The sequence below is a fragment of the Ursus americanus genome, chromosome 4 (genome assembly GCF_024610735.1).
Source record: "Ursus americanus isolate L20-20 chromosome 4, mUrsAme1.1.p, whole genome shotgun sequence".
NCBI classification, from domain to species: Eukaryota; Metazoa; Chordata; class Mammalia; order Carnivora; family Ursidae; genus Ursus; species Ursus americanus.
Window position 1 is genome coordinate 95,635,606 of NC_142130.1, and position 18,746 is coordinate 95,654,351.

Sequence of the window (18,746 nt, forward strand, 5' to 3'; positions counted from 1 at the left end):
TAAAAATCTCCACAAAGCTGATCTTGCTTCTAGGAAAAGTACAGAGAACCCTATCTCACCGTGTGTTCCGTCCCGGCCCCCGGGAGTCCTTCACGGGCACAGTGTTTGCTCCACACTCACAAACACAAGCTCTAACACTCAACCTGGACTCATCGTGGGAGTAAAATTTAATAAAAGATTTTAAAAGGCTATCATTCATATTTTCCCTGAAAATCTACGTGACATGGAAGTATCAGTGAGGGCCACACAGAAGCAGAAAGTTTAGCTCAGCTAGAAATGATTTAGATAAAACAGCATTCTAGGGGTGTCTGGCTGGCTTTGTCACTGGAGCTTGTGACTTGATCTCGGGGTCGTGAGTTCGAGCCCCGTGCTGGGTGTAGAGCTTACAAAAATAAATAAATAAATAAACTTAAAAAAAATCACAACAGACCAACAAACTTAAACTAGCTTTAAGAAAATAGAATAACAGGGGCGCCTGGGTGGCACAGCGGTTAAGCGTCTGCCTTCGGCTCAGGGCGTGATCCTGGCGTGATGGGATCGAGCCCCACATCAGGCTCCTCCGCTATGAGCCTGCTTCTTCCTCTCCCACTCCCCCTGCTTGTGTTCCTCTCTCACTGGCTGTCTCTATCTCTGTCAGATAAATAAATAAAATCTTCAAAAAAAGAAAAAAAGAAAATGGAATAACATTATGATAAAAAATTACAATTAAACATTTGTTTGAATATAAAATTGCAGTGATAAATCGGCAGACCTAAATATTTCAGAAGGCGTTTCTACCTATACTCTAATGACTCACGTTGAACACTCATTTGCAAAGACAAACTAAATGAATATTTATACAACTATTCTGAAATGCTAATCGAGGGGCGCCTGGCTGGCTCAGTCCATACAGCACGGGATTCTTGATCTTGGGATCATGAGTTCAAGCCCCACAGTGGGCATGGAGATTACCTAAAATACATAAATGAATAAAATAAAATTTGAAAAAAATAAAATGCTAGCCAAAAATCTTGGAACTTGAGCTGAATTTGTGAATGTGTGTGTGTGTGTGTGTGTGTGTGTGTGTGTGTGTGTGTGTTTGAGAGACTGCATAGAAGAAAATGTTTTATTTCAACTGACATTTCCCACGAGAAAAGCTTCTGTGAACAGGGCCTCGGATCTGGAAAGCATCGTTAGGCCAACAGCAGGTTTTATTATGGGTCATTCGAGCCCAGCCACATGCTGCCTGACCTTAGAATGTGCCAGCACGTGTGCTTCCCATTCGGAAGTGGAGTGATCGAGGATCAAGGACTTTCTGACAGTTGTAATTCATCACAGGTGCTCAGGACCTAAGTGGCTTGTACGCGGACAAGAAGGAGACCCTTCAGCTCCCCACATCAGTACAAAATTCAGGGGAATTTTCTTCAAAAGAAGAAGAAGGCTAAATTCTCCCCTTGCTGCTGTCCCCAGATGGCAGGATCACCCTGGCTCCGCACATAGTCTGAGGCCGCCCTGAATCTGTCAAGACCAAAAAAGTCCGTGTCACCTAAAATTAGAAGATAAGAAGATGAATACCTTTAAAGGTACTTCAGCTTTTTGGTGGATGGCTTTCCTTAAGCTGACATCCAGAAGCAGTTCTGCAGTAACATGAAGATGTCGAGGGCTCTCTAAGCAAGGACGAAGCTATTCGTGGGGTGGCTATCCAAAAGTACCTGCATTTGACTTCCAGAGAAAAGAAAAAGACCAATTCCTTTAAACAAACAAAAAAAGTAACTATAATAAAATATGCCATTCTCTCTTAAAAGCTCTAAACCTTTTAAAACCTCCAATGTCTGAGCTTCCATTCCCCCCGCATCTCAACAGCAAGTATTTCCTAGACCTTTCTTAAGAGAACTTCCAATCAAAATATAATTAACGTGAAAAAGAACTCCTACGAGACACTCGCACACAGTGTTTTCCCAGGGCAGCTGTGAGGGAGGCAAGGCTGCGAATGTGGCCTACAGGGTCCCCCCCCCCCCCCCGCATTCCCCCACCCCCGCCTTCCCAGCCCTTCCCAGGCCGCGCTCACTGTGAAGTCTGACGCTGCAGAGTAATGACGTGGCGCTGACGTCACAGCCTTGCCCGTTCAGTTCAGCTCTGAAGAAGTTACTCAAGGCCCACTGCACTGCAGCGATGAATTAGGAATGACCTGTCCATCTGTTCAGAACAGCTGTGTGTGGGAAACACGCAGTCATCGCCTGCTTTCCGATTCAAAAGACGTGCCGGTTTAAAGCATAGCACCGTGATTCAGGAACCTTCAAAACTTCCTACTTTCAACATCCTAATTAAATCCGGACCACAGAAAAAAATACTTTGCAAGGGTATTTAGTTTGTTAACAAGAAAAAAAAAGAAAAAAGAAGCAATTGAATTTACTGTGTTCTGGAATCTATAGTTTCTCGAGGTCAAAAACTTAACCATTTTGGAAACCATTCCTGGACAAGAGGGACAAGCCGGAACGTTCTCCTGAGGGCATGTTCCCCACCCTACAGGCACGTCTTGTGGACCCTAAAAAGAGCTCCTTCAAGTGGTGACGATTCCCTGGCTGTGATGAGGTACCATTACTCGTTGCAAGGCATTCTACAAGTGAAAGGAAGATTAGTAACGTAAGCAGTGTTTACAGCCCTTGTCTAGTGGGGCACTGCGTGCACGTCAGGGTGAAGGGAGATGAATGGAAGGCATTCGTGCAACAGAGCGCCACACGGGCTACAGAGCCTGGGCAGCTTCACGTCCCATCCAGTCGTCATGGGACAGTAATGAACTTCAGTATCTTCACAAACTTCATATCCGAAGTTTGTAAAACGCATTCAGCTTTGATATAACCACAATGCTTTGGATGCCGGATAAGTCAGAAATTTAAATTCCCCTGCAAAACTGATCAGCAAAGAAATCAAGTTCAAGGATGTATGGAGTCACGTGCCTAGAAAGAAAAGCAAGCCACGGAAATGCACAATGATGAACCGTTCGTTTGCAAGAACAAGAGATGGGGTTTAGCCTGCATAGAAATGAGATAATTATTTGCGCCTGGGGAAAAAATAGACCCCGTGGTGAGTAACGGGTGGTTTCCCGTCAGCCTTGCCGTCACATCAGGTATGAGCGTGGGGGTAAGGACTCTGCATCTGAGCAATGCTCTTTGTGCAGAAGTCTCGGGGCCGCCGTGCCTCCTGCCGGTGCCCGCGCGCACGCTCCTGCCGCCACGGTCGTTCAAACATGCTGTTTCCCTTCGTCAGAACCCAGGAAGGGGTACAGACTCATCGCAGTTTTATCACTCCTGGGAAAGTGAGGATTTTAAAAACATTATCCTCTCAGAGATGTTCTGTGACCTTTATTGCCAGAGACAGGGTGATAGTGAATGTATTCTAGAAACTCTCTGTGCACTTGTCATGTGTAACGTAAGTGAGATGATTTAGAGATTCCAAGTCACCAGACTTCAACAACACAGACAGCCCTCCTCAGGAAGACCCTTGACTAGAATAAGTAGAATTGAGAATCAATATTTGAAACCCCTGAAGGTTCAGAGGAGAGCATGTCTGGAGAAAAGGCAGAAGGACAAGGGCCGGCTAGGGAGTTTCGTTGGTGGGTTTACAAAGTGAGAGGTTATGAGACATTGACTCTACTCAGCTCTTCTCGACCTTTAGTGAGGACATTAACCAGCATGAGGGTGTTTGGGGACAGGAACATTTACATGGTTGTGTGACATCGTGAAATCTCTTCCACTTGCTTCTTTAATAAAAATAAATCATGTCCGGGGTAGTTCACCCGCATTTCTGTTCTTGGTTTGGAATCATGGTGCCAAATTGCGGCTAAGGGCTATAAAGCTTGAGCTGGTCCCAAGTTGAGGAAAGACGCTGGACTCAGCCCTGAGTCACCGGAGCCTGGGATGAGCTGTCCACTAACAGAAGTTCTCACAGCAATTTGCACTGTAAACGGGAGGTGCCGGCAAGCCCTGGAGAGTGAGAAGTCTGCCTGTGGCTGGTGAGGAATCAGTTGAAATATTTAGGCTTTGACTCCACTTGGAAGCAGGGGTGGGGCCAGGGGTTAATTATAGCCAGAGTGGGAAAGCACAATGACGCTTACGGGAGCTTCGGACGACCAACGGGAGCCGTAAAGTCATTTAATTTTGTTGTTGTTGTAGCCTTTTAAATTAAAAATGAAAAAAAAATGGGCCTCTAGTTTAAAAAAGAAAAGTCTCTGTCCTATTAGGTGTCACATTCAGATGCTGGTTATTTCGGGAGCATTCTGATAAAGCCCGCTGGGACGCCTTAATCAGGAGCGGAGGACCGTCAGCCTCGTGTGCGCTATCTCCACCAACAGTGTTCTTTTCTTAAAAGGAATTATTTGGCCCAAGTAGAGGGCTAGCAGCTTCTCAAACCACAATTTCTCCAAAAGTCCTGACACTGTTCTAAATTCAGGGTAGGGGTGCCTGGGTGGCTCAGTCGTTGAGCGTCTGCTTTCAGCTCAGGTCATGATCCCAGGGTCCTGGGATTGAGCCCCACATCGGGCTCCCTGCTCGGCAGGAAGCCTGCTTCTCCCTCTTCCACTCCCCCTGCTGTGTTCCCTCTCTGGCTATGTCTCTCTCGGGCAAATAAATAAAATCTCAAAAATAAATAAACAAACCAACAAATAAATAAATTCAGGGGAAGAAACCTGATTCCACAAATACAGCATTACGGATACATTTCAAAAGTGTTCTAATGATATTTCACTGGCAAGGAGGTGAACCCTGTGGCTGAGAAACCCCACATCACCCCACGACACGATGACAGCCATCTCAGAAGGTCATGGGGGGCGGGTGTGAAGGGGGTTAAGTGAGCTCGTGTTCACAGAACCCCTGCCCAAACTAGAGTCAGTACAACAGGATACTACTCTCTTGTCCCAAATTGGTCTGCCGGATATTTAAATACAATTCATTTCAGTTACATATTCTTACCGATGCTTACAAGATGTACATAAAAACTAAAAATCTAGTGGCACACATTTCAGCTATTTCTAACGAAGTAGGAAAATCAACGTCCAGGCTTCCAAAAAGATAACCTGCTGCAGAGAAAATCTTTACTAGGGATCCCAAGAGACTAAGAACCTGGGGTATGGGTATTTTTTTCAGTATGGTCTTTATGGAAAGCTTCCACTATCTTTCATTTCGTCCATCAGGAGTCTGCAATAGCCCATGGCAGGGAGGATGCTAGAAAGCTGGACGGCAGTGATCGGGATGTGTGGAGGCAATCTAGGGAGTAGGATTTTTTAAATCAAATCTTTCACTGGCTTGTATATTTGAACAGATATGTACCTCATGGTCTTCAGAAATGTACTGCAACTGTAGACATTAGACTTATATGACGGTGCCACATTAATATCTTAATTTTTTTGCATTATGTGATCATTTACCATAACGAAGCTCTTCTGTCCACAGAGTCTTCCTGCTGCCCAAAGGGCTTCCTCTAGGCTTGCTGGAGTGCTGGTCTGCTGCGCCTCACTCTTCCACCCTCTCTGTGTTTAAAAAAGTGTTTCCTTGACCACTTTTTTTTTTAAGCTATTTTTGCTGGGTATAAAATTTATGTTGACCAGGGGCGCCTGGGTGGCTCTGAGAAAACTCTTGTTTTTTGGGTCAGGTTCTGATCTCAGGGTCATGAGATCAAGCCCCATGTCGGACTCTGTGCTCAGCAGGGAGTCTGCTTCTTCCCCTCCTCTGCCCCTCCCCCTGCTCATGCTCTAGCTCTTCCTCTCTCTAAAATAAATAAATACATCTTAAAAAATAATTTATGTTGACCATTTCTTTCAATACTTCAAGGATGCTGCTCGCCCCTCACTTCTGGCTGGCACTACATTGCTGAGTCGTTGGTCAATGTTATTTTTGTTCCCTGGATGTCATGTGTCTTTTTCCTCTCGATGCTCTTATTTTTTTTCCTTATCACTTGTCTTAAGTAATTTGGTTATCATATGCCTTGATGTGGTTTTCTTCATGATCTTGTGCTTGGGATTCATTGAGCTTCTTGAATCTGTGGGTTTATAGTTTTCCTCCAATTTGGAAAAATTAGGGTCATGATTTCTTCAGATATTTTTCCAGTCTCTACCCTCCGTGCTCCGAGGACTCTTTAGGGACTCGAATATCCCATATACTGGGCTGCTTGGAGTCGTCCAAAGCTCACTGATGCTTGCTCAGTTTCCCCCTAGGTGCGTTTTCTGCATTTTTCATTTTGGATAGATTTGATTGCTGTAAGTTCACTGATCCTTTCTTCTGTTGAGTCTGACCTTCTGTTAACACCATCGGGCATACTCTTCATGTCATCACTGAAGTTTTGCCTCTAGGATTCAATCAGATCTGTTTTAAAAAACACACCTTCCATGCCCCTAACATGTGAATTCTCCCTCTAGCTTTTTGATCATATAGAAAACAGTTAAATTCACTCTTTAATGTCCCTGTCTAGTAATTCTATCATTTCTGACCTGGGTTTACTAATTTTGCTTCTCATCATGGGTCCAATTTTCTTGATGCTTCATGGCCTGGTAATTTTTGATTGGCTTCCCTGATAAATGTCACATGGCTGGAGGATGGATATTTTTGTGTTCCTATAAAAACATGCTTCAGGGGGCACTGAGGTGGCTCAGTCCATGAAGCATCTGACCTTGGCTCAGGTCATGGTTTCTGGGTCCTGGGATCAAGCCCCATGTTGGGCTCCACCCTCAGTGGGGAATCTGCTTGTCCCTGTTCCTCTCCTTCTGCCCCTCTCCCTGCTTGTGCTCCCTCTCTCTCCCAAATAAATAAATAAAAGCTTAAAAAATGCTTCAGCTTTGTTCTAGGAATCAGTTAAGGATCTTGGAAAGAGTTTGATTTTGTTTTTAAGCTGTTTTGCTTTTAAGCTTTCATGTTTTGCTTATAAGCTTTGTTAGGTGGGACCAGAGCAGAGCTTAGGGCTGATTTCCCATGATGTTTACACAAAACGTTTCTGAGAACTCTGCCCCAAGTGCCCCAAGTTATGAGCCTTCTTGCTTTGCGTGGTGGGAGGAGTTCCCTTCTTCGCGTGCACAGTTCTCGGCTGAAGATGCAAGGGGGCTGCTCTGCTGATCTCTGGGATTTTCTCTGTACACCTCTCTCGTCTTGAGTCTTCTGCCCAGGAAACTCTAGCTGCCTTGGCCTTCCTGGACAGCCAGGTCCATCCCATCCATTCACAGACTGCTGTCCTCTGCCCGGGCTCCCTCTTGCTGCAGCCTGGAAACTCTTCCAGCTAAAAGCTTGGCAACCACAAGGCTTGCCTTGCTGGTTTTGGATCTCTCAGGGAGCCCTGTCCGTCACTCCTGATGCCAAGGGCTCGGGTTCCCTGGTGTCATGTGTTTCTCTTGGCTTTTTAGTTTTCATAGAGGAGGGTAAACCCAGTCCCTAGTCTCCCTTGGCCAGAAGCAGGAGTGCTCCGGTCAGAGAATTGCATGTGTGAGACCCCAGAGTTCTTTATCCCTTTTGGCAGGACAACCAGTGGTACATGGGCGGGGTGGGGGGGGGCGTGCTATTTGCTGAGTGACTGAGGAAGGAGCCTCCAGAAGTCACATAGCTTTAGCAATAAAGATATTTCCTGTTTCAAGCTGCTAAGATTTTAGGGTTGTTACTGCATCATAAAATAGCCCATTCTGACCAAACAGGGTTTTCTAAGTACTGCACGAGACAGAGTATATGAAGAGAACATCGTATGTGACGGATACAGAGCACAGGAAGAGAAGGAGGCACAGCACTCTGTTCACAGTAAGTCCTGCGAAAGCACATGAACTCAGTGTCAGACAACACTGGCTAGGGACAGCCGTTCACTCCACAGTTGTTAGTAATCTCGGCTCTGCATCTGGCTTCACTGTGCTGGGCGGACTCAGGAAAATGACAGCACAATAAAGAAAACAGCACAGTCCCTTCCAGCTTACTGAACAGCAGGGCAGCGTGGATCTGGGCAAATATGCTCCCTGGTGAAGAGTCAATGTCATCACCAACTGGTGAGTGCTGTGCCAAAAACATACAGCTTGTTCTCAGAGTGGGAAACACTAGCTTCTGGAGGATTCAGGAAGGCTTCTCTGAGGAAGGGACATTTGAGCTGATCTGAAGGATAAGCAGGCATTAATCAGGTGTAGAGACCGTGGGAGGGGAGTGGCTGGAGGGAGACAGGGCCAGCCCCTGCAGGCCTCGAGCCACAGAAAGGATCCGGTTGTGTCCAGTGCGCACGCAGAATCCATTGGAGGACACTGGGCTTGGTGCATGGATGACACAATAGAAGGGCACCCTTACAAGGGCCATCGAGGTGGCATGGAGAACAGACTCCTGGGGACGGGAGTGGGGGGGAGGGGCTGTCGGCTGGAAAGGGGGTGGGGAACAGTCATGGATATGGTGAAACCTGACAGGTCCCTAAGCACTCAGACTTAAATGTGGGACAGAAGAACACGTCCAGGTTGGTCCTGGGTGAGCAGATGGATGACAGGGCTGTTGGCTTGCGTGGGCGCAGTGGGAGAGCGCCAGCTTTGGGGCGGGGGGTCATAAATCCCACGTGCCGAGCCTGATGTTGAGATGTCCAGGTGGAGAGGAGCTGGTGTGCTTTGCTTCAGCAACGGACATAGCCAGCATCTGCCCTGCTCACCCCCCACAGCGCAGGTGGGGTAAGCACGCAGTGCAGGCTTGCTAGTCTAGAGACGGTCCCCTCCCCTTCCCTCGTCATGTCGTTGCTCCGTTTCATGGCTGACACTCAGGAGGGGAAAGAAGCTGCAGAGCTCAGGCCAAGCTCCCGACTGTCACAAGTGGTGACACAGCAGCGCACAGGAGGTGACGGCAGCATTCTGCAGGCACGGCCCCCCTCGTCCCAAGGAAGTGTGCTGGGCGGGGCTCTCCTGAGGACGCGGGGTGGGTCTATGTCCCACCGAATGAGTGAGCTGCCCCCTGAAGCTACTGAAAATACGAGAAAGGATCTAAGACAGGCTCTCACAACTCACGTCCCTAGAAGAGTGGATGGCACTTGGGGAGTTTCATAACTTTACAACGACCGCTCCTAACAAACCGGAACATATAATTAAGTGTTTGACCGATAAAGTAAGGGGTGGTTCCAGGCCGCCGGCTGAAGACGTGCCCTGCTTTTCGGTTCTCCCCTCTCCGGCTGCCCCTTTCGTGTCCATTCTCCCCCGATCTGAGCTTTGCAAAAAATGCCACATGCACCTTCTCCGTTGCCCTTTTTTAAACCCCTGTGAAAGCTTCTGGTATCTCAGTATCTCTGGGAACATTACCAACACCCCCAACACTGTATGGGTTCTGGGCCACGCAGAAATCAAGATGTAGCTGGCAGCAGGAACCACCACCTCAGTGACGTTCCCAAGTGACGCCATGTGTGTCGACGCCGCGGTACGGGCAGCGTGGGTGGAGGGCCAGCGATTGAAAAACACAGGTCACTGCACCTTTTATTTGTCATTATATGAACCGATGGGACACGAAATACACTCCACTTCTCAAAACAGTCTTAATGCTTTTCAAAATCCGACAGGAAGTCACCGACGATGCCGTCTTGAGCTGGGAAGCCATGAGCTCTATGCCTCCGGACGCCGTGGCCCGAAAGAATGCGTAAGGTCCGTGACTCTGCCTCCCACACCTGGAAATCTCCAAGGCGGGCTCCTGTCGCGCACGGTGAGGTGGCGCCCAGCACAGGCATCGCTTCCCCGCGAGCGCCGTTCCGGAGGCCCAGTCCCCTCCCCGCCGCGGAGCGCGCAGTTCACGTGAAGCAGCTGGGGCCTGGGATCCGGCTCTGCAAGATTCACACCGTGAATGTGGCACAGAACTACACAGCTTTACAAATCCACAGGTCACAAATAACTTCCCGCTCTTAGAATAACCAACACGGACTCAGGAGCTGGGGGGCCACAGCGGCGGCACGGTCTAATTTGCTCCTACGAATATAGCTGTGCACCTGCGATCGGTTACAAATTTAAACACTTCCCATCAGTAAACAGTGATGTATTCGTGGAACAACCTATAGTCGAGGGCTCTTCGGCTGAGTGGCATTGTCTTTTTTTTTTTTTTTTTGCTCCCCGGTCTCTTGTATGCAAGTTCATAGCAACGGTTTTAAGACGACGCGGACCTATTTTGCCTCCGATAGTGACTCTATTAAGACCAAGTGTGTCTACAGGAAACTCAGGGGTGAATCTGATTTTTATTCAGTTCCAACTGCTGGTTACACGAAGGATCGTTGCACAGGTGTGTGAGTGTGAAGGAACAGTGGGAGGGCACCAGGGCCACACATCTGACACTAGGTGCTTTAAAAACATTTGATGCATCCTTACTCCAGGTACAAAAACAATGTCTTTAAAAAAATAAAATTGTGATTTAAAAGGCCTTTATTACACCGGGAAGAGGAGTAAGAGATAAAGGCTAACAGAGGGTTAATCGTGTTTGTATTTTAATTTGGTCATTCACCCTTTCGATGCTGCAAGAGCAAAAAAAAAAAAAAAAAAAAAAAATTGTCGGTGATTTTTTTTTTAAATATGTTAGGAAACTTCGTGCTCTTGATGACCCCGTGGGTACCCGGACCGTTTATATTTGGAGAACAAAGACAATATTTTAGAAAATATATCCTCCTAGCCCAAGTTCATTTGATGAAACTATTGTGTATAAAGCAGTTAATTATATACATAAATAACATAAAAATAATTATCATAAATTAAAAAGTCAAACAACCTCCCACTACGAATTCGACTGCCAGGTAGGAGACGGGAGTGTGACTGAGCGGTGTCTGGAGACCCCGACGTACTGCGTGCGTGAAGCATCTCCGTGGTTCTCAGGGATGCATTATTGCATGGAACACATTCCAGCCCTAGCCTCAGAATCTTGCTACTTGGAATAAAGCGAACTGTGGGGAAACTTGCGTTTTGCAGAACGAATCGTCCTTGGCCTCACCGGCAACACAAGATCCCTCTGGCCTACGTACCCACTACTGAGCCCTTGCCGTTACTTCCTGCACGTGGATCTCCCAGGTACTGTGGGAACCGTGACAAAGAGTGAGCAAGGCCAAAGTAAGGCAAACGTGACGATGTCACTGTGGACAGCGCTACAAGGTATCAGGAGGGTAAACACCACGCCTCTGTTTCCCTGGCTGAGCCGCAGGAGGGCGTGAGCCTGGCCCAGCACCTCTGACGGGCGCTCACGTGCATGAAAGCGCGTGTCCCGGGGACGCAGACGTGGTTGTCACTTGGCACGTCCATTCACGAAGGCCATTCACGCTTCTCCTCGTGAACTAACCTCTTCTGCTTTCCTTGCAGCCTGCTTCTGTATCTCAGAAACACCTGTACTTTTCCACTGTGAAGAGCCAAGCTCGTTCAATGTTTTTTTAGAACATTGGTCTTGAAACACATCAACCTTTGGAATTCAGTTGAAACAGAAAGAAAACGTGAGTTTCTTCCCTGTTCTTCGGTGAGTTTGGCTGAGCCTCAGCCGTAATAAATATATTTGGCAGGCAGAGGGTCCCGAGGCAGCCCTGCAGGAGCCGCCAGCAGGGACAGCGTGAGGCTGACATGTCACACGCAGTGGCGTGTCCCTTGTGCTCGGGCAGCCGCGCAGAGCTGCGCAGGGACCGACATTCCTACAGTGCAAACGACTTCAGCATGTTAAAAATCTAAAACAATGTGGCCGCAACAGTCTTGAATACATAACATAGACTTGAAATAAAGTAAAAAAAAAAAAAAAAAAATGAAAATCGATCCACGTTACGTTACAAAGAGGCCTTTGAGGCCCGGGTCAGCGATCCCTGGGACCCCTCACCCAGACCGACTGCGCCGAGGGTCGTCCGCGGCCACAGGACGCCTTCTCTCACATCTTCGGCCCAAAGTTATGTAACAAATTTGACTCAACTCAAATTTTAAAGAAAATAAGCGTCCCTTTAACTTCTAACTGCTCATTCACCAAAAATACCCAGAAGCGAGAAGTCAGAGTGTCCTCGCCGTGCTCACTGCCCCGTGGGAATCCTTGCTGCGACCCCGGGCGGTAACCACGCTCGAAGGAGGCAGGCGAGCCACTCTGTTCCTCCTGACAGAGCGTCGCCTCTCTGCTCCCGCCTGCCCCACTTTCCCAGACCCCGCGTCCCCCACGCCAAGTTCTGTGGGGGGCCGCTGCCGCGAGCGTGGCTGGGCCAGGGCCGCACCGCCTTGCTTGCGGCCACCTGCCGGGGGTCACTCGAGGCGCGCCGACAGGCTGCGATGCCGGGCGGGGGGTTTGGAGAGAACTCTGCAAAGCTAAGTCAACCTTACTTACGTTGCCATAATGATTTTTTTTTCTCGGTTTGGTAGCCAGCGAACGAATCTCAAAAATACAAGAGGATAGCCGTGGGTCGACCCCGGCCTGAGCTCCCGGCCCACGGCTCAGTAGCTGTACATTTGCTGCTGCGGCTCGGCCGGCACCTGCGGGGGGGGCGCCTGCGGGGGGGGCGCCTGCGGCTGGGGGGGCGGCAGGACATCCGTCTGCGGCACCGCCCGCCACGTGAGCGGGTGCTGGTCACCGAGCTGGCTCCCCAGGGGCGTGATAGAGTTGACCAGCGTGGTCAGATTGATGAAGTGGGCCACGGACTGCGGGTTCGAAGCTTCGGGCTGCGGGTGGATCTGGATGTCGTTCTGGCGGTTGTGCAACATGGCGGAGCCGCTGACGGTGTCAAAGGTCACGGTGAGGATCGAGTTGTCCAGCTGCAGCTGGCGCTCCGGGGTGGTTAGGTGCCCCACGGCCACGGGCTGCAGATTGGTAAACTGAGTCCCAGCTGCGGTGGTGATAGGGGTCACGGTGATGTTGGTCAGGCCCACTGAGCTTGACGGGGTGGTCACGTTTGGGTCGCCCAGGGTCACTACCACCTGTAAGAGTCAAACACAATGTAAGACCGTTAAGGGTCTGCAAAACGGCCGACGGCTGAGACGTCCGCTGCGGGAACCCCACGCCTGGCACCCTCACCTCGCGTGAAGAAAGAGAGAAAAACGTCTTTTGGTGAAGGATTAAACCAAGTCAGTTTTGTCCCAGAAAAATAATTCTAGTGAAACAGAGCAGTAGGACGCAGACGGAACCGCAGAGCCACTCGCTAAACCGCTAAACAAACCGCCTCACGGGCCAGGAAGAAACAGGAGAGTAACGGCGAGCAAGACAGAGGTTGCGCTCTGTGGTTTCCGGTCGCTCCTCTCACGCGCCTCGCCGCTGGCGAACAGACACGCCAACGATCAGGCTAAAAGAGCGACCCCCAAATCTGCGGCACCAGGAGTGAGTAAACACAAGAGAAGCAGCATCTTCTCCACAGAGAGGAACGAATGGCCAAATAAATGCATGAAAGGTCTGCGGTGACGGTTAGCGCCCAAAACCAAGTATGAGACACACATCGGTGGGAGATTCGCGAGCCTCCGACCCAAAGCGAGCAAATCGGACGTTTCCGTTCAAAGCAGCCGACGGCTGGCCACATGCATCTCTGCCTCCGCCGACCCTCCCGGGACCTCGGCTGTGACCTCATGGCGGGAGGGGCAAATGCAGCGACCCCGCTTCCAAGATAAGGGCCACACATGGGCCACTTATAACCTCCCAGAAACCCCCCTGGTTCCCAAGCGGGCGGGGGCGGCTGTCCCTCACACGCGCCACGCTCACATCGCTGTTCACAGTGGTAAGTGTGACCTCTAGGTCTGAGCTGGCAAGGGTGTTGCTGACGCTGGCTTATGGGAGATGCGTCCCGTGTAGCGCCCGCCACCGCGGGGCCCAGGCCAGCACCCGTGTGTTCGCAGGAGCCCATGCGGGGTCCCCACGCCCCCAGGAAGGGAAGCACCTGCTGGATGCTCTGCACCGCCGAGTCGGTTTCGTCCCCCACACCAGACAGCACGGGCTCCTTCTCTGAGTACTCGCTGAAGGAGGCCTCCTCGGGCCCCGGGGCTCCCGCCGCCTCTGCCTCCGGCTTCTGCTTCCTCTTGTGGGCCCTGCGGGCGGCCTTCACATGCTTTCCCTCGGCCAGATCTTCCTGCTCCAGGCTCAGTTCGGGCTGCGGGAACAGAAGTTTCGGCAACGTCCGGGTCACTGGGCTGTGTCCCCAGGGTGGCCACAGGGGTCCCAGCGTGGACTGGACATGCCCCCAGGCCCCCAGGCTGCCCCAGGAAACAGAGTGACCACGGTGTGTCTGCTCACGTGTGCTTCCAGAGACCGGGCATGTCCCTGTTGGGTTCACTTTCTTTTAAAAAGTGAAGGAAATTGCATGTCAGTCATATTTTTAAAAGCCACATTTTGTGCTGGAATGTGAACATATCTAAAAACAAATTTTTTACACCCGTTTCAGCTCTGGCAAGCTCAGCCTGAGGCTGAAAATCCATTCACACCTGTGCTCTCATCCGTAGGCTAAAGCAAATTCACGAGAGAAACGGCCTTGGCTCAGAACGGGTGTGACTATGAGAACGTTACATCATCTCCTTTGGGGACAGCTGCCGTGCCCAGCCATACAGCAACCCCAGACCCCCAGACAGGCGCCCTGCACTGTCTGCCCATCCAGGGCACACTGTTGCAGTGTGACCACATTTCTGGAACCAGGCCAATGTTACAACTAGGCTTGGGGTCAGGGAGGCCATCCTGGTCACCGACCACGCCTCCTCGTGCCATCCCACGTGGTGAGATCCCACCCAGTGGCAGACAGACCCAGAAGAAGCCTGCCAGGGCGAGGCCATCATGGGATTGCCCTCATCAGGGCAGGACGTGGGCCGTGGGCCTCTGGGGCACTACAGTGAGGCAGGGGACGGGCCTTCTCGTGTCACTCGCTACAACACAGCCCCTGAGATCTGTGCTCAAAGGCTGTTTCAAATACAGAGGTGTGACCATGATTTCATAGTAATTGAGAGCATGGCATATTCCCTTTACAATAAAACACCATTTTTATGAAGGCATTGGCTTAAAATTTCTTTAAAAACTAAGTTCATCTAATAAAGTTATTTTAGTTACAACAATCTAATTATGCTAAGCTTTTCGGAACCATCTGTGACAGTTAATTTTACGTGTCAGCATGGCTGGGCGAGGGTGCCCACGTGTCTGGTTGTCCAGCAAAATGCTGTGAAGGTATTTTTAAGATGAGATTAACATTACATCGATGGACTCTGAGAAAAGCAGATCGCCCTCCAGAATGCAGGTGGGCTGCATCCAAGCAGTTGAAGGCCTTCAGAGGAAAGCCTGAGGTCCCTGACGAAGAGGGAATTCTGCTTCCGGATAGCCTTTGAACGCAAACTGCAACATCAGCTCTCCCGTGGGCCTCCAGCCTGCCAGCCCACCCTACAGATCCAGGATTACCAGCTCCACAACCACAACTCCTAAAAATTAATCTAACTTTCTCTCTATGTAGACATGCACACAACCCTGACTGTGTTTTCTCTAGAGAACTTGAATACACCATCTATTCTCCAAAATGAGATACATCGCTATTCAGAAACTGAAGTTCTGGAAATGTTACAGAAAATACGAGATATTCTAAAAGGCCTTGGGAGAGAAAACCAACCGAAAAACCAGAGTGAGATGCCCATGAAATATGAGGTGTTCTCGGGGGCCTGCCCAAAGGCTCCACACAACACCTGTCTCAGCCTCCCCACCCTGGCCCGTGGGCCTGCTCGGTGCATACCTGGACGATGCCAATGGAGGAGGCATCGATGGTGGTGGTCTCCGGGAGGTGGTCCAGGTCATCGATCCTCACGGCCAGGACCTATGGGTGAGCACAGGTAATGAGCCCGGGATGCTGTGCCTGCAACCAACTCTTGTTATCTCTCATGGGCACCCCTGGGCTCCTGACCTGGCTCGGCTCTGGCCCCCGCTCTTCCTTCCCTCATCCCATTTTCCATCACATTTCCATGATTCTTGTCTATACAGGGGGAGGGGGTGCTCCTGTCTTGCGTGTCACCTCATACCCACTTCTGCCCAAGGGTGGAGACTTTATTTTCCGCCTTTTTGGCCTCATACTATAGGGTTTCTGGTTTTGTTTTTTTTTTTAAGATTTTATTCATTTATTTGAGAGACAGAGTGCGACAGAGATAGCATGAGTGGTGGGGGGGAGCAGCAGAGGCAGAGGGAGAAGCAGACTCCACGCTGAGCAGGGAGCCTGACACGGGACTTGATCCCAGGACCCCGGGATCATGACCTGAGCCCACGGCACACGCTTCACCGACTGAGCCAGCCAGGCGCCCCTATAGTGCTTTAAATAAAAGAATTTTCTGTGAATCTTCTGTTATTTTAAACCAGGAGCAGAGCAAATCAGATATGGTAAACTGTCCTACGAGGAATCACCAAAAATGAGACATTTCTACCTTAAACACTATTTTTAACTTGACCAGATACAGGAACTTTGACTTGCCGATTCTGCAATGATGTGACCCCTCACCCCCGCCTTCCCTTCCTGAGCCATACTGCAGACCCTCACGCTGTCACTCACTCCCCCGGGGCCACCGTCCCTCCCACGGTACAGGGGTGTCCTGCCCCTGATTCTTACCCATGAGCCCGCTCACCAGCTACTGTGGTGACGTAGTGAATTAAATTGTAAGCGGGACAGGGCAGCATGAGTACGGACAGAATGGGGTCCCCGGGAAGGTGAGTTCGAAAGAGGCATGAGCGTGGAAAGACTACATAAGGTCGGGGAAACCATCAGAGTCTGTATGGCTTCTTCGCCCAAGCAGCTCCGCAAGGATCTTTACGTTTTTGCCCAACTGCAGAAAATAAAAGTGGAAAATTGTAGACTCTACCGGGGAGGGGTGGCTTATGCAAGAAAGACAGCAGGGACTTGGGTTCAAGGAGCAGGGCGGGCCCCTCTCTGGAACGACAGCAATAGTGAAGCAAACACGGCGGCGGCTCTGAAGACAAGGGGCACTCGCCTCGACACGGGGCCCGGGCCTACACCGTGATGCACGCAAAGGACACGGAGTAAATGCGGTCAGGGGCCACTGATGTGATCTCACCCACTGTCACCAGCACCACCACCTCCATCGTCACCATGACAACCACCGACACCTCCACCTCCATCAGCACAGCCACGATCATCAATGTCACCTCCACCACCACCGTGAATACGACTATCACCACCACCATCCCCGCCTCCCCCTGCCACACGCACACTCATACAGCCAGGCCGCACGAGCAACCGCAGCAGAGCCCTCCCTCCGCCACCTTCCCTGCTGCCCAGGGTCACCTCCGTGACATGTGCCGCATTCCCTGTAACTACTGCAGCTCTCGTCTACCTCCTATTCTCCCGTCCCCCACCCCAGACTGTCAAGTCCGGGAGGGCAAGACGCGTCCAGTCCAGCTGGCTCCCCAGGGCTCACTACCAGTGGCAGCTTTGTGTGTGTGTGTTTGAACAACACAGAACGGAACAAGGGTGAAAGGATCCAAAGTAACGGCCCGAGAAGAAGAGGCCGGAGCCTCGAGAAACCGAGGTAAGAGCCACGGCCGTGCGTCCTCTGCCCTTCGTCCGAGAGCCTTCCCCTCCCAGCACACTTGCTCTGCCCAGCACGGGCATGCTCCGGGGGGTCGTGGCGAACACCGCCCCTGCTTGAGAAGCAGGCACAGGAAGGTGACCTTGCAGATGGATGAATCCATCAGGGAGTGATCTCCGACCCTGGAAAAGGACTTGCCGGACAAAAGTGCTCCCTGAGCACCTCCGTGCCGGCCGAGGCCTCTCTCTGCACCCAGCCACACAATCACGCATCCGGTCTGCAGAGACGGACTTACACGCCCCCTGTGAATACCGGTAACTACAGAAGCTCATACAGCAACAGGGAACTCGCACAAACTCCGGACTCACCACGTGCGAGCCGGCAGCGCCTGCCTGGGCCCTGAGACCTGGGGGCGCGGCTGGCCGACGTGGTCAGCCAAGTGGGCACTAACACTCGGGCTCTCTGACCGACTGTTCTGAGGTGGACACCCTGGCCGGCTGCTCGGTGCGGACAATTCCAACACCAGGACCCCCACAACACCATCTTCCGTGCTTCCTGCGCGGTCACTTACTTCACAGAGGGGAGTATCAGTGCGTAGGACGCGTTACCACGGCCACTCGCAACTTTATATAGAATTCCGAGCACGTCGCTACACTGTCGCTACCCGAGCCACACCACTCCTGCTGGAAGGAGGGGTCCAATCGTTCACAGAGCACGGGAGCGTTACTGCCACGCTGCCCCCCGGGAGGACGGCAGTGACCAGGGTGCCTGCCCCGAGCCAGCAGCACGGTCACTTCCAACCTCACATTCTCCTGCCGCTCCAGCAGACGAAGCAGGGCATCTTCAGTGAACATTCCCGTTTCCTGGATTCGGAGAGGTTGAAGGGTTTTCTGGGTTTTAACCTCGTATGTTTCCTCTCCACGTGTGTGTACGCTCGGTTCCGCGAGTCTCCTCCTTGAATGGCTGTCACCCCTCCTACCAGCAGCTTAGAGCGGCTGCGGACATACCTGGTTCCAGGCTGCCCTCTGCTCACCCGCCGGACGTCCCGTGTCCCGCGCGGGGCGCCGCTCTGCCAGTCAGATCGACGGATGTTTCCGTCTGTGATTTCTGCCCCCAAAGTGATCTGACAGCTACTGACCTGCATTTTTTTCTACTTGTGTTTTTCACTTTGTCTCTCTTTAAAGTACGTGAATTTTTTTTTTAAGATTTTATTTATTTATGTGACAGAGAGACAGCCAGTGAGAGAGGGAACACAGCAGGGGAGTGGGAGAGAAAGAAGCAGGCTCCCAGCAGGGGAGCCCGATATGGGACTTGATCCCAGAAC

At 50.9% G+C, this 18,746-nt stretch overlaps 1 protein-coding gene across 2 annotated transcripts in view; it reads right to left on the reverse strand.

The window, feature by feature from the left end:
* Positions 1 to 9,404: 9,404 nt before the first annotated feature.
* PRDM15 (PR/SET domain 15) overlaps positions 9,405 to 18,746 on the reverse strand; it is a 67,838-nt gene continuing 58,496 nt past the window's right edge. For both annotated transcript variants that reach the window (XM_087861819.1, XM_087861818.1), the window contains exons 23-25: positions 15,625 to 15,705; positions 13,804 to 14,013; positions 9,405 to 12,856 (exon numbers count right to left, since the gene is read on the reverse strand). In XM_087861819.1, the coding sequence (XP_087717945.1) occupies positions 12,377 to 12,856; positions 13,804 to 14,013; positions 15,625 to 15,705 (771 nt within the window). In that variant the 3' untranslated portion in view covers positions 9,405 to 12,376. The remainder of the gene's footprint in view (positions 12,857 to 13,803; positions 14,014 to 15,624; positions 15,706 to 18,746) is intronic.